At 43.7% G+C, this 21986-nt stretch overlaps 1 protein-coding gene across 1 annotated transcript in view; it reads right to left on the bottom strand.

Moving 5' to 3' along the window:
* Window positions 1-21986, bottom strand: part of dnah7 (dynein, axonemal, heavy chain 7) — a 149456-nt gene that overhangs the window by 33784 nt on the left and 93686 nt on the right. Inside the window, exons 55-61 of the mRNA XM_063214309.1 lie at window positions 17144-17277; window positions 13084-13419; window positions 6821-6947; window positions 4246-4440; window positions 3273-3365; window positions 2402-2578; window positions 1243-1404 (exon numbers count right to left, since the gene is read on the bottom strand). Of these exons, the coding sequence (XP_063070379.1) occupies window positions 1243-1404; window positions 2402-2578; window positions 3273-3365; window positions 4246-4440; window positions 6821-6947; window positions 13084-13419; window positions 17144-17277 (1224 nt within the window). The remainder of the gene's footprint in view (window positions 1-1242; window positions 1405-2401; window positions 2579-3272; window positions 3366-4245; window positions 4441-6820; window positions 6948-13083; window positions 13420-17143; window positions 17278-21986) is intronic.

The following is a 21986-nucleotide window of genomic DNA, read 5'->3' as shown; positions in this document are numbered from 1 at the left end:
ATTGCCGTTACCTTTCCAAAATGAATACAAATCAGTGATCAACACATTAGAAATAACTCAGATCATCACAACGAATATCTTTTCTTATTTTTAGTAGTGCATTTTTGCAAAATCCTTGTTTGCAGACTTGTGCGCTTGGTCTCAATTTGGAACAGCTCACATCAATGTCTGGCTTTAGCGATTCTTGCGAATGGTGATCTTCTCGGCACACTTCATGGTTCCCTCTCTCTTGCTCTCTCGGCTTGCTTCCCGACAGTCTCACCCGCCATTTGAAATTAACCCCATTTTATAGGCTGCACATGTAGTGCACAGGGGGTAACGCTGCTATCTCACTCCGGAGGAGGCAGAGGCAGTCCGTTACGATATAGTATATTTATAAAATATGCTATAAAATAGGCCTAATGATAAAAAAGCAGCCTGAACTAAAATAAAAAAAAATAATAAAAAAAATAGAGACGCACGCACACACTTTCTACATGGTTCGATTTTTGTTTTCATTGCATTGTGGTGGTAGGCACACAAGTTTGATAAAATATAAAAAATAATAGGCTAATAAAATAGGCAGACTACACTAAACGTCTGCCCAGTTACACGAAAGGTCTGCATGGGTTGAACGTAACGTCCTTAGGTCTTCTACGAAAGATCCGCAGGTACTGCACGAAACGCCCCATGCCTTCTACGAATGGTCCAACGTTTTGTTCGAATGGTCCCCTCTCAGCAATTCATTAGACGAATCGTCTCGAATTCGGTGTAGGAAACAAATGTCCATGTGGCCAAGTTTTGTATGTATGCATGGTTAAGCACTCACACACACACACTTACGCACACGGACACAAACGATACACACACACACACAGAAACAAGTACACACAAACATATGGCACAAGCGCACACCCAAAGAGCACATACATACACAGACAGAGACAAACAGGCACACATATACAGACGGAAACACACTGGCACACACACAAACACCCCCCACCCACACACACAATGCACACACTAACCAACACATGCACACACACATTCTCCCAACCCACACACAACACCAACCAACACACCCACTCCCCTTAACGCACACGCACGCACGCACGCGTGCACACACACACACACACACACACACACACACACACACACACACACACACACACACACACACACACACACACACACACACACACACACACACACACACACACACACACACTCCACCCCCCCACCCCCACACACACACTCCCGTACCTCGCAGACGCGCTCCAAGGTGGACATCCAGGAGGTGGCCAGGTGGCAGTTCTGCAGCACCACCCAGGTGCCCTCCTTCACGCCCGTGCGGATCATGTTCATGGCGATGGGGCCCTGGCCTTGGCCCAGAGACAGCGAGGTCAACCTGTTCCCTGTGAAGCCCTGGAAGGACACACGTGCACACACACGCACACACACACACATACACGCACACACATGTAAATACATTCACACACACACACACACACACACACACACACACACACACACACACACACGTACACATGCACATACACACAGAAACAGACACAGACACAGACACACAGTAAATACAGAAGGCCCAGCCCCAGCATACTTAGTGGTGACAGGGCTTATGTGGGTAAGACTCAGCCATGCCACAGGCTAGCAGAAGGTACCAACAGGAGGCAGGCAAGAGGACAGGAAATAGAACAAGTGGCTGAAACTGCCATAGCAACAGTCAACTGCACTGCGGCCCACTTTTACAGTACACATTACATATACAGTATCTATATATTTCTTTCTAAAAGGATACTTTTTAAATCCTTTTGTGTGTGTGTGTGTGTGTGTGTGTGTGTGTGTGTGTGTGTGTGTGTGTGTGTGTGTGTGTGTGTGTGTGTGTGTGTGTGTGTGTGTGTGTGTGTGTGTGTGTGTGTGTGTGTGTGTGAGTGAGTGAGTGAGTGAGTGAGTGAGTGAGAGAGAGAGTATACAGGGTCAGAAAACAGTTGTGTGTATGGTATGATATTTACAATGGTAAGGGTATTGCTATGGTATTTATATTATGGAATATGGAATTATTATTATTATGTCAGACTGGCATCATGTAAAGGCATATTTATTTCACCCCAGTGCATTCCGCATTGATGTGCATTGATGTGTATGATGTGCATTGATGTGTATGTGTTCCACACTTAGACAATCAACAGCAACACTCGTAGTGTTGCAGTGCTCTACTCTGCAGGTGTTAAATTATTGCAGCAACGTTAGTTCGTTTAGTTAGTAGGTTAGTTTACCAGTAACTACAGAGTAAATGTGGCAGTGTTAATTCCACACTTAGACAATCAACTTCAACACTCATGGTGTCGCAGTGCTCTACTCTGCAAGTGTTAAATTATCACTGCAACGTTTGCCGAGCGCGTACCTGTTCCTCTCCGAACTTGAGCAGGGCGGCCATGGGGTCAGAGCCGGGGGAGAGGATGAAGATGAGGGGGGCGCAGCAGTGGCTGTCCGCAAACGCCTTGCCCAGGTTGAACGGAGGAGCCTCGATGAACTGCTGGCCCAGACTGCCAGCCACAAACTCCTGAACCATGGGGATGAGCTGGGAAGGAGAGAGGAAGGGATGATGAGGAGGGAAGATCATCATGGATTGGAAAGAGACAGGGTGAAAAGGTAAAAGGTAATACCGATACTTCTGTAGTTCCAAACCTTTTTTTTCTGCTGGGAGCCCTTATTGGACCTAAGAATACTTTCGGAAACCCACCACTTTTTTCCGGCCGTTAATTTTTCTTCATTACAATTTGAAATTTGCAAGAAAAGTAAATACATTACCCAAACCCGACAAGTGAATACTAATCATTTGATAACAATGATTATGTCAGAAAAGTACGGTAGTATATTGTACAGTCAAGACGCACTCACGCACGCACGCACACACACACACACACACACACACACACACACACACACACATGCAGAGACCCACGTGCAGAGACCCACATGTACTGTATGTGTGCACATATACATTACACGCATGCCGTCACTCACCTGCACAAACACTCGCGCGCGGGCACACACACACACACTGTACACACACACACACTTTTGTAACGGCAGTGGTAGTACATGATATAAATTATTTAATAACCAAATGAGGCTACTTTTAATTAATTGATCACAATATGAATCATATTATTTAGATTAATTGGCAACAAAATGATCATCAATTTTGATGAGTATGAGTGTTCACTGCCTAAACCTAACCTTGTAGTATGTGGTCTGTTAAAGTGCCTTACTTTATCTGGCCTCAAGCATCGGATAATGAGCATCCTTTGGAAATTGCCCAGCTTCTCCTGCCAATCCCCTGGAAACATGCAGTGATGAGGGTCCTGAGGAAGACAGGAGAGAGAGAGAGAGAGAGAGAGAGAGAGAGAGAGAGAGAGAGAGAGAGAGAGAGAGAGACAGAGAGACAGAGAGACAGAGAGACAGAGAGAGAGAGAAAGGAGATGGGCAAAGACCATTATTCAATTTACATACAATATGATGGACTCATTAATATATTAATACTGTTGGATAGCTGTAATACGATATGAAATGATGTCATATAAATATTAACATACGTATCGTACACTCCAGTTGCCACTGTGGCCTGGCCTATTTTTCTGTCTGCCCGCCCAGCTATCCTTCTTGTCACACATACAGTATAAGCTTACATAGAGTATGCTCCATGTTAAAATATTAAAACTACTATATCATGGAAATATACCTTTCTTTCCTTGCTATGTTCCATTACTACTTTGCTCCAACTACATGATAAAGCCTCGACCCCCCGAGCCATCTCCAATGTTATGCAGCCCAGCTTTAAACTGTATGCTCTCCAGCTGTTCATCACGTCATAACTTGTCATATGTCATAACATTTTTAGCAATGTTGTTTGGACTGCTTCTGACTATAAGAACTTCATCAAGAGAACTTTCTATCAGCTGCGAGGCCTAAAGGTAATGCATCATTATCATCGTCGACCACCTTCCAGCCATCCTTCATATTATGAATACATCATGATTCACACTAAAATATTCATACTGCACTGTCATGCAAGGAGCATTTAGTATAATGTCATGCCATAGTGTCTTTTAGGCCTGCCCTTGCTATCGTAGACGGTCTTCCAGCCGTCCTTCATACCGTATGCATACAGCATGAATCCCATTATATACAGTCATGTAATGGACATACATATAATGTCATGCCAGAGTGTCTGTTAGGCCTCACCTTGTTGTCGTAGACGACCTTCCAGCCGTCCTTGCTGCGGGCCATGTCCTTGCGCAGGCCGCTGAAGCGCTCCATCTCGTCCAGGCGGCAGATCTCGTCCCAGGACTTCTTGGGCAGCCAGGTGCAGGGGTTGGAGTGCGGGTTGTCCAGTCCCACGCCCCCCGTCAGCAGGAAACGCCATTCGCCCTCGTCCACCTGGGGGATCGAAGCTTATGCTTAAATAAATGCTACATATTAAATATGGTAATGTTAATGTTAACTTATTATATGGTTGTGACGTCATCGGTCGAATGCTCCATTCATTTCAACGGGGCTCCCCAACGTTCGCACGTCTGTTATTTTTCGATAACGGACGGGTTGGTCTATAACAGACCGCTGTCAATGGCAACAAGACTTTTCACTGCTAAAGCGACTTTTCAACAAGACTCTAATCAGCTGCTGTGATAGACAACACCTGTTGTCCTGGCTACCTAGCTGTTACCGGTGTTCCACAACGGCACTGTTTTGTTTTGCGCAGCAACAATCTTTAAAAACTATAGTAGACTTCACATTAAATAGGCCTAAAGAAATGTCCCCGCCATGTGTGAATCGTTTAAGTATATCCATATAATAAGCGGGTTAACTTTCGGCGAGTCGGTCGCTTTGTGGAATAGCAGCACTTCAGAGAGAACAAGACCCCTCCGCTCCGCGTCGGGGTCTAAAGATTCTCTCTGTCGTGCTGCTATTCTACGGTAGCGACCTTCTCGCCGAACGTTAACCCTTACATATGTTACATGTTAAATAATGCGTGAACGTCCTTGGTTGTAACACAGTCCTTAATTTTGCACTGTATTAAAGGTCTGATTGTTTACAGGGTTTAGGAGGTCAAAAGAGCATGTTGACAGCATTGCTTATGAACGCTATTACTTGTCATTAAAGCCGCATGAACATTTCATAGGGACCATAGGGGGAGCCTCATGAAAAAACAATAAACAAACAAACAAAAAAACCTCCTAAAGGTAAGTCTTATAATAGGATAGGTCACTTGCTAGGGCAAACACTGAATCGCAGACGGGGCTTCAGTAATGTCACTACCTGTGGCTAATTGATTGGCACACGTTTTCCGTCTGTCACACACATGGTTGGAGAGTCTGCTAGAGGAACAGAGCAGAGCAGAGCTCTCAGGACTCTCACCCCTTTGTTTGTTAGCCACTTCTGTGTCATGGCTGACATTTTGTGGACATCCTTTCATTTCTTGGATTGCCACATTCCAAACCCTGAAGGTGAATAAAGGATGTTGCTTGGGCTAGTCCAGTCACAGAGCTACATCGGGCAGTGGCAGCCACAGTAAAGCCGGGCTCAAATTACACGACTCCCAATTTTGTGTACGATTTTGACGTCGGGGTGCACCGCACACTAGAAGAGAATCACGACTGTCAACCTTTTTTTTCCTGCAATATTTTTAGGTGGTTTTTATGGCTTTATTGACAGGATAGTATGAGATGCTGACAGGAAGTGAGTGGGAGAGAGAGATGGGGGAGGATTGGGAAAGACCCCGTCTGGACTCGAACCGGGGTCCCCATGGGCATGAAAGACCAAATGTGGGGGGCTTAGCGCGCTGCGCTACAGTGCCCCCTTGACTGTCAATCTTATCCCTGATTGCAAACACAGAGGCAATGCCCAACGTTCTATTTCCAGTCACAAATATCAAACAGTGTTTGATTTCTACGATTTGCGTTCGGTGACTCTTTGAATCTTAGAACGTCGGCCATGACAAGGAAATCTTGCCCGGAAATCTTGGTCCTCGGGGGTAACGTTCTACCGATTGTCGTAAGGTGGATTTTCAGCCGAGAATCTGGCTGATAGTCGTGTAGTTTGAGCCTAGCTTCAGTGACCCCCTAACTGAGCACCGCCAAGCTGACACACAAATTGCAGCCACGCATGCGAGGACTCACTTCCATTAAAATCACATAGGGCCAGTGTGGGTTTGAAATGTGAATAGGGCCTTTTGTTTAAGTTACGCTGCGGCTGTGGTCCAGTGGTCTTACTTTGACCCCTAAGCATGTTTTGTAGATTTGGCAACGGGCGTAGTGTACAGTAAGGGATTTCTTTGATTCAGACTTGAAAGGCAAACATTACAGGCTGCTGAAGTTAAGTTTGGCAACATAATTCGCCTTTTCAAAAGAAGATAAGACACTTGTGGAAAATTTCGCACAGGAAAAATGTGCAAATTTTCCTGTTAACTGCCTGGTGATACACAGTAAACATCTCTGACACAACAGTCAATGAGATGCTGAAAGTGTTTCAGGAAACGAGTCTTTTGACGGCAAAAACGGTGCACTTGGTCAAAGGCCAGCGTTGCAATTTTGTCCTCAAGTGGTTGGTTATATGTGAGAGAGTGAGACAGAAGGCAGCATGGAGTCCTCTGAGTAATCTCTAGGTAAGGCAGAGAGAGCACACACACACACACACACACACACACACACACACACACACACACACACACACACACACACACACACACGCACACGCACGCACACGCACACGCACACACACACACACACACACACACACACACACAAACTCAGACCCTTACCAGCTTCTCATGCTTGAGCAGGTTGACGTTCAGACAGAAGGAGAAGAGGAGCTTGTCCTTCTCGAAGAGCGAGCGGCAGACGTTGACGTACAGAGAGTAGGTGAAGTGGTCTCGCAGGATCTGCAGTCTGCACAGATGATACCCCGGGCACAAGATATCATTCATACACCACATTGAGGTCACACAGTAAAAAAAAAATGGGTCTAGTGTAACTTGCAGGTTAAACACCACTAAATCTCATTTTAAGAGCCTCAATACATAAATTTAGATGTGATATATGTCAAAATACCGAATTATTGCATAAACAACATTTTCAGAAAACTTTGTCAAAAATAACGGCGGCTTCTTTTAAACAAACATTTAGAATCCGACGTAGATAGAGGGAGTCGCTGCGTTCTACAGACATACTAAAGACCGCAGAGAATAGGCCAGATTATAATATTGTAACACCTTTCCAGACCTATAGGCTAAATTTCAACAAGTTAAATGGCCTTAAACAGTGGCAGTATCCACCAGATACCGTCTGAACCATTTTATTATTTAAAATAATAATATTTTTTTGTAGGTTTCCTCCATGTCAATGCGCTGCAGCAGCGCCATGAGGGTGTGCCAGACCGTTATTAGGCTATGTGGCACTTCATTAGGTTTCAAAATAACATTGTTAACCTAATAGAATGTCTGATTGATATAAACTCTATTTGTGCATATAGCATATTTAATTTTATATTTTCGATGTGTTTCCCTCATTGTGGAGATTCTCGGTTGGATCCAGAGTCCTGAGTTGGGTAGGCTAGGGCTAGATGTAGCCAAAATAATCCCCCTCCCCATCTCAGAGCTATCGCGCACTACCACCACCACCGACTGTTTTAGTTTGCACAGTAAGATTGTCATTATTAGGGTACGTCACATTACTTTTTTGGAGTTTATTAACGCTGCTGTGCTGGCCTATAACCAAACTTGACTGTGACTTTATGGCGCTTCGTTTTTGTCGAAAAAAAAAAAAAACGATATTCTTCCGAAACATAACCTGACGGTGGTTTTGAACTGCTGGAGAGAGTGAACCTCTTTCTCCAGGCCTACATATCCACATTTCCATCTTTTTTTCTGACGGTGTGTCTTTTGCGCATGGAGTGGACAGTGTTCCAAATTGGGTCGTAGCAAAGTTTTAACTAACCTATATGCAGTACCCTACACTCACGAGAGATGAGCAGGATTTGAAACAGGTTTGATTCTTGCGGCGATTGCTGATAGCCAGCTGGTCCAGCGGTGGATTGCGTGTCGTAACCATACACAAAACCAGGCGAGACTCGCTCTGGCAGACAACATTGCTCTGCGAGAAAGATCATCCCTGTCTTCCTGGCGATTCATCCCCTTTGTCATCGTCCCTCTTTTCCTGTTAGTAATTTGGACCTGGCATGTTTATCCCCGTAATTTGTAAAACCGGCAATCAAACGTGCGCGCAGCACTTTACAAAGACGCAGGTATCCCCTCTATCAAAGGAACGCTTTCTCCGCGTGTGGTGTGCTAGATTTTCCGTATCCTCATGGATTGACAAAACATGCTGGGAGACTTCAATTCAATTCAATTTACTCCCGATTTTGTAGAGATATTATGCTATTGCTATTCATCAAAATGTCAGGACCACATCAACGTTAGTTTGGCAAATGTAGCCTAACGTTGGCATGCTGATGCAAGGTCGACGGTGAAACAATGACGCATGCAAATAATAATCGATCTACTTCCCCAAGAATAGCCTACTGAAAATGCCCAGCATGTCCAACGTGTTTTACACATTCAAATAGGCCTACTCCCACTAAAGACATCTCCCAAACTCAACGCAATGCAAGCAGGTTTCCTTTTTGGGCGCGGTGGGCCAAGCGAAATCTAAGACTCTCAAATGACGTTGAAAAAGCTTACTAATGTTTAAATTACTGTTATCCATTTTAAAACGTCGTCCATATTGTAACTGTGCAATCGACTGTATTTTTAAGTTTTAGAGGTTATGAGTTGGGCACCAGGCAGCAATAAGACTGCCGTTGGTATAGGCCTAGCCTTCGTTACCTTTCCAAATATGAAAAAACCCCACTGACGAACACATAAGAAATAAAACAGATCAACACAACGAATATCTTTTCTTATTAGTCTTATTATTTAGTGCACTTTTGCAAACCCTTGTTTGCAGACTTGCGCGCTCGGTCTCAATTTGGAACAGCGCACATCAGTTTCTGGCTTCAGCGATTCAGAATTGGTGCACACACTTCACGATTCCTTCTGGCTTGCTCACTCGGCTCATGGTTGTTGCGATCCTGACAATCTCAAACCCATTTTAGAGGCTGCGTGGTGAGATGGGAAGTAGCCTAGTGCACACGGGGTAACTCTGCGCTCTCACTCCCGAGGAGGCAGCTGGTAGGCTGTTACAATATACTTTTTATTTTAGTAATTTGGACCTGGCGTATTTATCACCGCCTACTTTTTTCGTTGGTATAACTATGGACAACACAAATAACTGTATTCCCTCATGACATTGTAACGTGCTTCACAGAATGCCGCGATTTCAGCACCATGGACAGAGGGCGCAAGTCATTGTGGCGGGGAACATGAAGGTCTCGTTACTCCACGGGCATCGTTTTCGGGAAAGATATTAAAATAGTCGCTATTTCTAGTAACGGTCTACTATGACACTGTTTTAGATAGGCATATAAAATGCCACTCTCTTGTGAAAGCATTGGAAAGATATAGGCTACTACAACCAAAACTGCTGGTAAGCCTACATCAACAAGCGAGAGCTGAACCAGAACCTTAGCTGGACTCCCTCTATCTACGTCATAGAGGCTCTGCCAGCGAGAAGCCCAACATTTCAGAAGTGGCTTTCAAATGATACATTTTCATGAAAATATTGCAGTTTGGCATTGTTACAGACTGTGAATTTCACATATATGTTTCAAAACACCTCTTCTGACAACATCCTGTATAGATTTAGTTATAAATTTAACCTAAACATTACCCTTTAAGGGTATACAGGTACTTATATAATGCCATATTATAGAGGATTTATGTACAACACTGTGGAGAGCCAAATTACTTGAAAAGTCAAAAGTCAGTGTGAATTTTTTTTGCAGATGGGCAGGGTAATTTCAACTCTACTGCCAGGTGATTACCACCCGCTCTGCTCCAGGTGCCACCAGTGTTGATATTTACAACACATTGAAGATAATTAACTTCGAAAAATGACCAAAGAGTAAAATTTACACAATTTTTGAGTGGGACCAAATGTTATTTGAAATGGTGTTCATTTTAACTCTTTACTTAATAATTGCATTTTCGAGAACATTCAATATGTCCCATTGGTGTAAAATCAACCAAATGGTGTACTGTTGGCGCTGACATACGACACAACTCATAGCACGATAGTTGATTCATACACAACATTAAGGTCACCTTGCATGTCATACTTTATTATTAATTAATGTACATTACTTGTCATGCAATATTGATATATCCCATAGGTGGAGAAACGGGTACAATATTTCATATACTACATTAAGGTCAACTTCCATGTATATTGCATGTATATTGATTTTTTTAACTTTTGAATGTATCCTACAGTACAATCTGTTTTTGTAATACAGCATGCTGACTATAGATCATTTGCCCAACATTTTCCTCCATAGTTTAAGTTTATGAAATAGTTTTATCTTTGTATAATAATCTACCGAATATATTTTACCGAATGCCACACATCTTACTTTGTACAGTGTTATTACATGTTACTGGTACATTACCTATCATTACCAAGCACATCCCATGCAACATTGAGGTGGAATAAGGTTAACCACTACGGTGGGAAAACAAGCACATTTCATACGCCACATTGAGGTTAACATCTCTTTACAAATGTATTATTCTATCATGTAGTCTAATGCGAGATGCAGTCCGTCATTAATATTGGACTGACAGAGCACGCCATCGTCATAGCAACAGAAGCAGAGGGGTTTTAGTTCTGTCAGGGCATGTTAACTAGCATGGCTGAATTACCTCAAATGAGGTGAACTGACACACACCTCCATAATCTCTCTCATCTCTTGTCACGCCTCCATAATCTCTCTATATTGTATTTTCTATGGTTGCGTTCCATAATCACATGACACACCAGAGAAAATCAGCTATGGCTCACTGCGCCAAATACCGTAGTCAGAAGCTCTTCTACCTACAGTACTTCGGGTCATGTGCGTTTTTAACCTCGTGCTGAGCAGACGAGTATGTGGGTATGTGTGTACGTTGAGTGCATGTCCATTTCTTCACAGACAGGTCAGGCGTGTGTGTGTGTGTGTGTGTGTGTGTGTGTGTGTGTGTGTGTGTGTGTGTGTGTGTGTGTGTGTGTGTGTGTGTGTGTGTGTGTGTCTGTGTGTGCATGTGTTTCTCCTTAGTTGACCCTCTGATTGATGTGTGTGTGTGTGTGTGCATCTATCTAAGTGTGTGTGTATGTGCGGGTGCGTGTTGTGTGTGTGTGCATTTTCACGCCTGACCCTCTGATTGATGCACGTGTGTGTGTGCATGTACACGCATGTGTGTGTGTGTCTGTGTCTGTGTGTGTGTGTATGTGTGTGCGTGTGTATGTGTGCATGTGTGTGCTGTTATTGTGTTTCTCCTGGCCTGACCCTCTGATTGATGCCCGCGTGTGGTGTGTGCATGTGCACGACTGCGTGTGTATGTGTGCATGTGCGTGCTTGTTTGTGCATGTGTGTGTTGTTATTGTGTTTCTCCTGGCCTGACCCTCTGATTGATGTGCGGATGCTGATGGAAGACGCTGCTCCCGCTGCAGTGGAATCAGCGGCCTCCCGCTCATGCTGCTGTCTGCCAGGGCCATTAGTGGCGACCGACGCCTCGCTCCTCTAACCCCACACCATGTTCCAGCTATTTGTTCCACGCCCACGCCCGACAAAACCCTCTCTGCGGTCAAGTGCAGTGCAGCCAAGCCAGGCCTGTGTTTACGGATTACTTAGAGCTACACAAACTCGAGGATGTTATTATCTGCTGTACTGTAGTAGCCGTACGTACGGAGATGGAAGTATCTGTTGACCCAAAATAAATACCAGCATCAAGACGAGATATTGCCAGAGGGCAGAGACATTTTAGCCCAATGGACTGATTCATCTGATGAAAAAACACCTCTGAGACAGTCAGTAGTTAAACACGGAAGACCAAACAGAAAGAACTTTAAGAACTCTTCAAAGTTCATCTGCAACAGTGCACAAGCAACTATTTTTTTTAAAAACTTACATTATGTGTGTAAATGCAGGTATCTACCAACAGGTCCACCAGACTTTCATAGATTTTGCTGTAATTACGGTAACAATAATTAAAGCTTAATTATAAATTCCCACTAAATGATTACAAAACTATTACATAAATGGAGTGTGAGTAGGGAATATGCTCACCAAAATGAAAAGTCTGAGTCTGAACACCTCTGTTGCCTGCGGCTGTTTCACTTTGTTTTCTGTGCCTCTGCCTCACCCTCTTTTGTCTTCCTTCTCAGAAATGCATTTTCTAGCCTCCAGCAAATCAAGGTCAGAATCCTTACCCGGCACAACCCAGGCTGGGTCAGAAAATTTTCAAGGCCAGACACTCACTCAGAATCCCTGGAAACACTCTAGGGTACGGGCTTCCTTTGTTAGTGTCCCCGACTCACCATTTGTACTGAGACACCACTGACGTCTCCCTCTAACCTTACCTGCACTACATGTACGTAATAGTTTGATATACTGTACTGTTTGTGTGATTTAGGCTTCAAGTCCTGTTCAGTCTATTACACATATTTTGTTGTGTTTTGTTTTGCAATGATGTGTTATTATTCAGAAAGATAAGTAAGGCATACTAGTGCCTACAGCAATTGGTGGGATATTGTACATAATTAAAGAAATTAAGAAAAACCTCAACACTGCTATTTCATGAAGTCGCTACTTAAGTGGCTTTCATACTAATGTTTCGATAATAGAGCTTCATTGGTGTATGCTATCGACGAAGGCCTATTGTTGCCAAAAGTTAATATGTCTGTAAAACATAATATAATGATAACAGTATAGCAGTGGTTTTGCAGTATGCTGTAGTATAGTAGCTTATACAATGTTTTTACATACTATTGTGCTTTTTGTTATTTTTTTAAATTAACGTTATTATTTAATAGCATTAAACATTGTTACTATTCAATACCATTATCATGACACAGTCGTTAGCACTGCACCCATCCCATCCCATCCCATTACCTCTGGTCGAGGACGTCGCTCTTGTCGGAGTTGTCGATGGACATGACGAAGAGGTTGATGAACCAGGTGAGGGAGTACTGGTACATGGGCTCTATGTTGGCCAGGTCGGCGATGGAGAAGAAGAGGATGGCAGAGTGCACGGCGATGGGCGTGTAGCCCATGCGCGTCTCGTCGATCTTCACCTCCGTCACCTCGGCCACCGCCTGCTTCTCCGAGATCTCGTTGGCCAGCACTTTGGACGAGGACAGGATCTTCACCGCCGTCTCATCCTCCAGGATGTTGCCCTCGGACGAGGAGAGCACCTCCAGGATCTTATCCTCAATCTCCTTCAGTTGCCTGAAAAAGGGCAAACGGTAAAAGTTGGGGAAAAGCTCTTTAAGGAGCACCTAACGTAACAATGATACTATGCACTTTGGTCAGCTTCCTCCACCAGGATGTTGCCCTCTGACGGGAATCCAGAATGCTGTTCTCGATCTTCTTCAGTTGCCTAAAAGGGGCAACGGGAAAAACATAGGAAAATGTATCCTGTATGAAGCACAGAGGAGTGAGGACATACAGTGGTAAGTTTTCTTTAGGATGTTGTCTTTGGAGGAGGACAACACATCCACGATCTTGTCCTCGATCTTCTCCAGTTGCCTCAGGGGCGCAAAAACACTAGGGAACATCGAGTAGGTCACACTTTACTTTAAGTTGTCTTTTTTTAGCGTACTCTAACACGTAATATAGAGTAATAAGTGCTGGCCTAAAAAAATAATAATTATTTCATGTGTTATAGAGTAGAGTATCAGTACATTTTGTCAATCTGTGTTACTTTTCAAGAACAAAAATTGGTGACGGAGGGACAGACGCACGGATGAATCGAGAGAAACCCAGAGAACAGTATGCAGCCTTCAGCCACTTTAGTAGGCAGAGGCATACTACACAGGAGAATGTACAGTAGAGCAGGGTGGCAACAAAAACTCACAGTGACCTGTAGAAAGCCACCCTTGCTTTCAGTAATGAAACCGCACAACAACATTGCTACGACCTTACGGCCATTTTTCATGAAGAGACTGCAACCTGGTCATTGCTGATCTGGCGATGACAAATGAATAATTGGGGCTGTACTTGTGCGTGCAATAGGCAAACAAAGATTTTGCCACATGTGCGGTACAGTACATTACATTTACAGGATGAACAGCGTACATTTTGATGTATTATAAATTAGAAATTCATGACTAATCAGAGGGGGGGGGAGGAGATCTCTTCTGCTGACCGTGGGAAAGCAGAGAATGTAAATATCTCAACGGTGATTATTAACAGCAGAGTATGTCTTGTTAATTAAAAACATAAATTCCGTTATTAATTGAAGCGTTGCTCATTTGCCGGCCAACAAATGATATGCATAACTACAGGCGATCCAAACGCTTTGCTTTTTTTCCTCCCCCAAGCCAGCAAGCAGGTGTCTTGGAAAGTGCTCCCATCCAACATACACAATTAATAAACGGCGCGGCATCGCTCCTGCAAATGTGGCTGGCTGGCTGGCTGGCCGGGCCAGATGCTGTGTGAGGGATATGAAGAATGAGGCGGTGGGCGCCGGGGTGAGTTAGCTCAGCTCTGGCTTTTGGAGATTTAAACGCTTAATGATGCGTTCGCTTGCCCTGCACACAAAGGCATATCTGTCAGGCGAGAGCCAGAGGAAAAAAAGGAAAGAAAAGGAAGAAAAAAAATCTTAACTGTAAGTGTGTAGTACATAGTTAAGTGACAGATAATCCATACCATTACTGCACACGCACACACACAGAGCCTAAGTACGGCATACACATTGGCCATCAGTGCACACACGGACACGCAAATGCAAATGTTATCCAATCATATATGCATGCACACAGACATGTACATCCAGCTGTCCACAGAAACGCGCACACATACACACACAAACACACACACACACGCACACACACACACACACACACACACACACACACACACACACACACACACACACAACCTCCATTCACCCCAAAACGCACACATATAATACTCTCTCTTTCTCTTCTTCTCTTTCTTTCTCTCTCTCTCTCTCTCTCTCTCTCTCTCTCTCTCTCTCTCTCTCTCTCTCTCTCTCTCTCTCTCTCTCTCTCTCTCTTTATCTCTCTCTCTTTCTCTCTCTCTCTCTCTCTCTCTCTCTCTCTCTCTCTCACACACACACACACACACACACACACACACACACACATTGAAAAACAACCGCAGCAGCTTCATAGCCAGCCATGTGTGCTGAGCGTGAGCGCACCTCTTGTTCTCGGCGCCCTGCACTGGTACTAAACAACTATAGGCCCATATCCAATCTACCATTTATGGGTAAAATAATAGAGGAAATTGTTTTTAACCAATTAACTGCCTTTTTAATGTCTAATAGCTATTTTGATAAGTTTCAATCTGGTTTCCGTGCCTACCACAGCACTGAAACAGCTCTTATCAAAGTTATGAATGACATAAGATTGAATTCTGATGCTGGCAAATCATCCGTCTTGGTACTTCTTGATTTGAGTGCTGCTTTCGATACAGTTAATCATTCTATACTACTACATAGACTGGAACACTGGGGTGGTTTTACGGGCATAGTGATCGACTGGTTAAAATCGTACTTACAACAAAGAAGTTTTTTTTGTCGCCATTGGAAGACATACTTCATCACCAATGTCTCTGGATTGTGGGGTCCCCCAGGGCTCCATTCTGGGACCACTACTGTTCAATCTGTATATGTTGCCACTGGGACACATTATCGAGAATAACTCCATAAATTACCATAGCTATGCGGATGATACCCAGCTCTACTTATCTATGTCCCCCAATGACTACACCCCCCTTGAATCACTCTATCATTGCATGGACCAAATTAACAAATGGATGTCTCACAATTTCCTCCAGCTGAACACAGAAAAAACTGAAGTAATTATATTTGGGAAAAGAGAGGAGAGACAAAAGATTGCTACTATCCTTGAAACGAAGGGACTGAAACCAAGGGAAACAGTTAAAAATCTTGGGGTCCTCATTGACAGTGACCTAAATTTCAACAGTCACATGAAAGCTATTACTAAGTCTGCATTCTATCACATAAAAAACGTCTCTAAATTTAGGGGCCTGATGTCTAAACATGATCTGGAGAAGCTAATACATGCCTTCATTTCTAGTAAAGTCGATTACTGTAACAGTCTGTTTACTGGCCTCCCAAATAAGACCATTAAACAGCTTCAACTGGTACAAAATGCAGCTGCAAGGGTTCTTACAAAGACAAGGAAGTTTGACCACATTACTCCAATTTTAAGATCGCTGCATTGGCTCCCAGTAAGCTACAGAATTGATTTTAAGGCAATGCTACTTGTATTTAAATCATTAAATGGAATGGGACCCACATATCTACTGGATATGTTTCAGCTGTATGCACCGGCCAGGTCACTAAGGTCAACGGAGAAGAATTTGCTGGTGATTCCAAAAGTCAAAACAAAATGTGGAGAGGCAGCCTTTAGCTTCTATGCTTCAAAGCTTTGGAACCAGCTTCCAGATGACGTAAAAAATGCACCCACTATTGATAGCTTTAAATCTAGACTCAAGACAAAGCTGTTCTCTATGCTTTCTTAAATTATTGAATGAAAAGACGGTAAAATAAGAGAAGTAAATTAGTAAAATAAGAATTGTTTTTCAAGGTTTTATGTTTATTTATGTTTTATTTTATTATTATTTTTACCTTATGTTTTATCTTAATGTTTTAAATGTTTTTTTGACTCTAATTCATTTCCCTGTTTTCCTTTCATTTACATTTGTTAACTTTGTGAAGCACATTGAGTTGCACCTGTGTATGAAATGCGCTATATAAATAAACTTGCCTTGCCTTGCCTTGCCTTTATCTCTCTCTCTTTCTCTCTCTCTCTCTCTCTCTCTCTCTCTCTCTCTCTCTCTCTCTCTCTCTCTCTCACACACACATACAGTATACACACACACACACACACACACACACACATTGAAAAACAACCGCAGCAGCTTCATAGCCAGCCATGTGTGCTGAGCGTGAGCGCACCTCTTGTTCTCGGCGCCCTGCAGGATGAGGGCCTGCTTCTCCTCCTCCAGGTCAGGCCTCTCCCGGGCCACCACGATGCCCAGCAGCTGGTCCTGCATGCCCTCGGGGGTGATCATGAAGTTCAGCAGGGTCACCTACGGTACACATGGGCACAAGACAAGACTCCACATCAACACCAAGAAGGTGTGTATCAAAATAAATGGAAGGACAAGTTACAAATAACCAAACTTCAAAACCCCACGGCTGGTCCTGCATGCCCTCAGAGATGATCATGTGTTATGTGTGATCATGAAGTTCAGCAGGGTCATCTACACCGGTACGGGCACAAGACAACACTCCATATCAACATCAACACAGTGACGTAGAGAAAAGGATGAGAGGAGATACCCAGCTTCAAACCAAGCACCTGGTCCTAAAGTGAAAGTGAAAGTCCATTGGGAAACTCCAACTCCCATTGTCATTGTGACACACCACTCCACAGCACACAAGTGAACAGTGCACACTGCTAGGGATGGCGAAAATTGAAAAAACTCTTAACCGGTTACCAAGACTCATTAACCGGTGGTTAACCGGTAATCTTAAATTTTAAAACGTCTGCGTGCCTGATATGCACAGCACTGATTTTTTTCATTTTTATTTTTCACATAAGCTTTTTTTTGCTGCGCAGACAGGACCTGCCATGTCCAGCCACTGTTGCCAGATGGAAAATGCTGAATTATCATACTAAAATCTAAAAATTATCGTTTTTTGGGAGGAAATTATTATTATAATTATTAATATTATTACATCTGGTTAACCGATAGCAGAAAATTTTAACCGGTTAAAGTTGAACCGGTCGATTACCGGTTAACCGGTTACTGGTTAACATCCCTACACACTGCACACAACAAAATTGCATTTACGCCTCACTCGTGCAAGGGGGCAGCCCTCAATGGCGCCCCAAAGGAGCAGTTCGGCGGGACGGTACCATAGTCAGGGTACCTCAGTCATGGAGGAGGATGGGGGAGAGCACTGGTTAATTACTCTCCCCACCAACCTGGCGGGTCAGGAGTCGAACCGGCAACCTTCGGGATGCAGGTCTGACGCCCTAACTGCTTACCCATGACTGCCCATAAAGGCCCTCTGGGGTGATCAAGAGGTTGAACAGGGTCACACACGTATGGGCACAACAAAGGATCTACGTGTACATAACATTGCTGCTGTGCAGAGAAAATCTTCTATAGCGTTAAATGTTGTTGTGTCAAACTGGGATACTGTGCAAGTACAGTAAGGAAAAGTTAAGAGTTAGGGCTAGTAGTAGGCTTATATGGTGCTCTGTAATAACATATTGCACAGTACTATGATATTCAGTTAAGTGTCACTCAACACAGAACTGTAGCTCATTTGCATTATTGGTTCTGAATCCATTTTTCACATACTTTAATAGCATTCATTTCAAACTTTAACGGCCCTTCATACGCAAACGTACTCTATTTCTAACACACTTCTTGCATTATAACCTTTTTAAAATGCTCTTTTCCCATTTTCACGTGTAACACACTTTAATACCATGTACTCCTAGCACTTCCATTCACTTCTAACACACTGACTAAAAGTAAAGTGAGGTCAGTCTGATCCACTAGAGAGAATGAAAAAGGGAGCACAAAGCCAAAGGTGGCATTTTAAAAAAGAGGAAAAAAACAGGCGCTCAGCACGCCGAGCAGCATTTGCTTTTCTCCCTTTCGTGCTCTTAAAGTCCTCAGACCACCACCGCTGGTGCGGCCTTTGCTGTCTGTCTGGCCGGCGCTGTAAAAGCAGAGACAAAAACCAACGGCTACGTTTCCCCAGCTGCGAGTCGCCCACGCTAATGGACACTTTAGTGCACCTGGCTGTGAATCACATCTCCACTCGGAAACAAAAAAAAACAAAAAAAATGAAAATAAAAAAAGAAATAAAAAACGGCCCTGAGTCATCCATACACTATGGCCCAGGCCTGTGAGTGACAAATGTTTCATTCACATCTGCCGTTGGCTTGCCTGCCGCTGCCACTGCTTCTGTTCGGTGGAGCTCAGCTCATCCATTCCTGGAGCTAATTTTCACCTATTTTTTCGCCTGAAGTGCCAGTTTTTTCCCACCCAAGTCTTGCTGCTCCTTTGGAGCGGGGGTGGGGGGCAGAGGACAAGCCCTATTACCCCTCAATCATCAGGTCAGGAGGCAGTCCGTGAGACCAGCCGAGCAGCGGGACAAAAAAAAGAAAAGAAAAAAAAAAACCTTCATCCAGATTGCCTTAATGACTCTCAGCGGTAGTACAGCGGCCAGCAAAATGGCTGCAGGTGGGATGATCAACAGTAATGGCTCATCTTAATACTGTCATTTACCTTGATGCGCCACTCTCGCTCTCCAAATCACCTCTTTTCTAAACTTTTTTCACCTTTTTAACTGTGCCGTTTCTGCGGGGATGGATGGAGAGATGTTCGGTTGTGCAGTGCATCGCACAGCAGTTAATTGCTTCTTTCTCTGGAGCAAACTCTGCACCGATAGACGGATAGGCTCTTTGTACTAAGTGTTCAGAAAAAAATCTCGAAGTGCGCAGGCTGCATCATATTTGACCTTTCTAAACCATGCAAATGAATTCAATTAGTCTCAACATTGATTCTGAATGCAGCGCTGGGAAACGGGTCACAGCCCCCTACTGTGAGGAGCCCAGTCGGCTTCGGAGCAGGAAAGTTCAGCCCCAGCCTCGTCCTTGAGAGGGGCACGCGCGCTTTAATGAAAACGTGTAAATGCAAATGGCAACCAGCAAAAAAATAAAAAATATGCAGGCAGAAAAAGGACCACCGCATTACAATATGCGTTAATAATACAGAGAAGTTATTTACACGGCGACTTTTCTGAATGCTGATGATTCCTGAAAGGATGAGTTTCTCTCTTTTCTTTGTTTCTTTTTCCTTTTTTTACGCCGTCATCTCTGTTGGCATCTTGCTTGTCAACTTTTTATGCCTATATTTCACTGACTCTCACAGTAAACGTTGCTTGATTTGTTTTTCCAGGGCTTGTTCAGAATTGCTACGCAGCTGTTTGATGGAAATTTGGGAAGATCTCATTAAAATCCCTGACACGCAAGCACGCACGCACGCGCACGCACGCACGCACGCACGCACGCACGCACGCACGCACGCACGCACGCACGCACGCACACACACACACACACACACACACACACACACACACACACACACACACACACACACACACACACACACACACACACACCTGTCTGCCCAGCTGGTGGTTTTGGAATCTGAGAGGAACATGTTTGTGCTTATTAGAGGGATGTGTCAAAAGTACGTCTGCAGCACTGCTGAGGCTACTGCATGGGAGGGAGCTCCTGGAGGCTGGAGCACAACTCTCCAATTAGGAAATCAATCAGCGGGGCAAACACAATGTGCTCCTTGGTGTTAGGATGTATACAAGGCAAGGGAGACAGGGGATGTGGAAGCTACATTGACATCAATTTATTTGCTGCATAAGCTGAAACCTTGAAGAAATGAATCAAGGACAGCTTACTATTCCTTACAGTGTGAGTGAGACACAAAATTGACGGAAAAGTTTTCGGTAACGCTTTAGAATAAGGTTCTTCTAACAAGCGTTTATAGTCACTAGTTAGCAGGTAGTAATACCCTTACAAGTGCCCAATAACATGCTTATTAACTTTGTTAACATGCTTATTAACGTTGTTAACATCTGATGAGTAACTTTAACTGAGTAACCGAGTAAAAGCATGAAAATCGGTACACATGGCAGCCATCTTGAAAATTCATTTTTTTTCGCGACGCCTCCATATCCAGTATTAGTCATCATATCAAGATATGTGTACCGATTTAAATAATAAGACTAAAAAAATAAACCACTATAAACACATAATAGCTTATAAGATGTTAACAAAGTTAATAAGCATGTTATTGGGCACTTATTATATGGTTGTGACGTCATCTGTCGAATGCTCCATTCATTTCAACGGGGCTCCCCAACGTTCGGACGTCTGTTATTTTTCGATAACGGACGGGTTGGTCTATAACAGACCGCTGTCAATGGCAACAAGACTTTTCACTGCTAAAGCGACTTTTCATCAAGACTCTAATCAGCTGCTGTGATAGACAGCACCCGTTGTCCTGGCTACCGCTGTCAATGGCAACAAGACGTTCACTGCTAAAGCGAATGTTTCATATCACTCCGCAGGGGGTCCGGTCTTTTGTCACTCTAATCAGCTGCTGTGATAGACAACACCTGTTGTCCTGGCTAGCCTACCTAGCTGTTGCCTAGCGGTGTTCCACAACGGCACTGTTTTGTTTTGCGCAGCAACAATCTTAACATTAAATAGGTCTAAAGAAATGACCCCGCATGTGTGAATCATTTAAGTATATCCATATAATAAGCGGGTTAACTTTCGGCGAGTCGGTCGCTTTATGGAATAGCAGCACTTCAGAGAGAACAAGACCCCTCCGCTCCGCGTCGGGGTCTAAAGATTCTCTCTGTCGTGCTGCTATTCCACGGTAGCGACCTTCTCGCCGAACGTTAACCCTTACTTATTACTATTGGGCAGGTATTACTACCTGCTTACTAGTGACTATTAGACGGTGGGCTAGATTTCGTAGCTCCTTTAGAAAACGAGTTTCGTTCTCACTCTCGAGTGGCAACTTGATTTTTCTAATATTACCTCCTGACAATATGTAAAGCAATATTCTGGCTGTTGCCATGCTGAAAAGTTGCACGTTTATATTAAAAAATAATGAAAATAAAAAAGACTGGGGGTGACGTCACATAATGCACAGTCAATGGGAAGTCTCCGCCCCTCAAAGTTGAA

This window comes from Engraulis encrasicolus, chromosome 13, assembly GCF_034702125.1.
Source record: "Engraulis encrasicolus isolate BLACKSEA-1 chromosome 13, IST_EnEncr_1.0, whole genome shotgun sequence".
NCBI lineage: Eukaryota > Metazoa > Chordata > Actinopteri > Clupeiformes > Engraulidae > Engraulis > Engraulis encrasicolus.
This window is presented reverse-complemented; position numbering and strand designations above follow the sequence as displayed.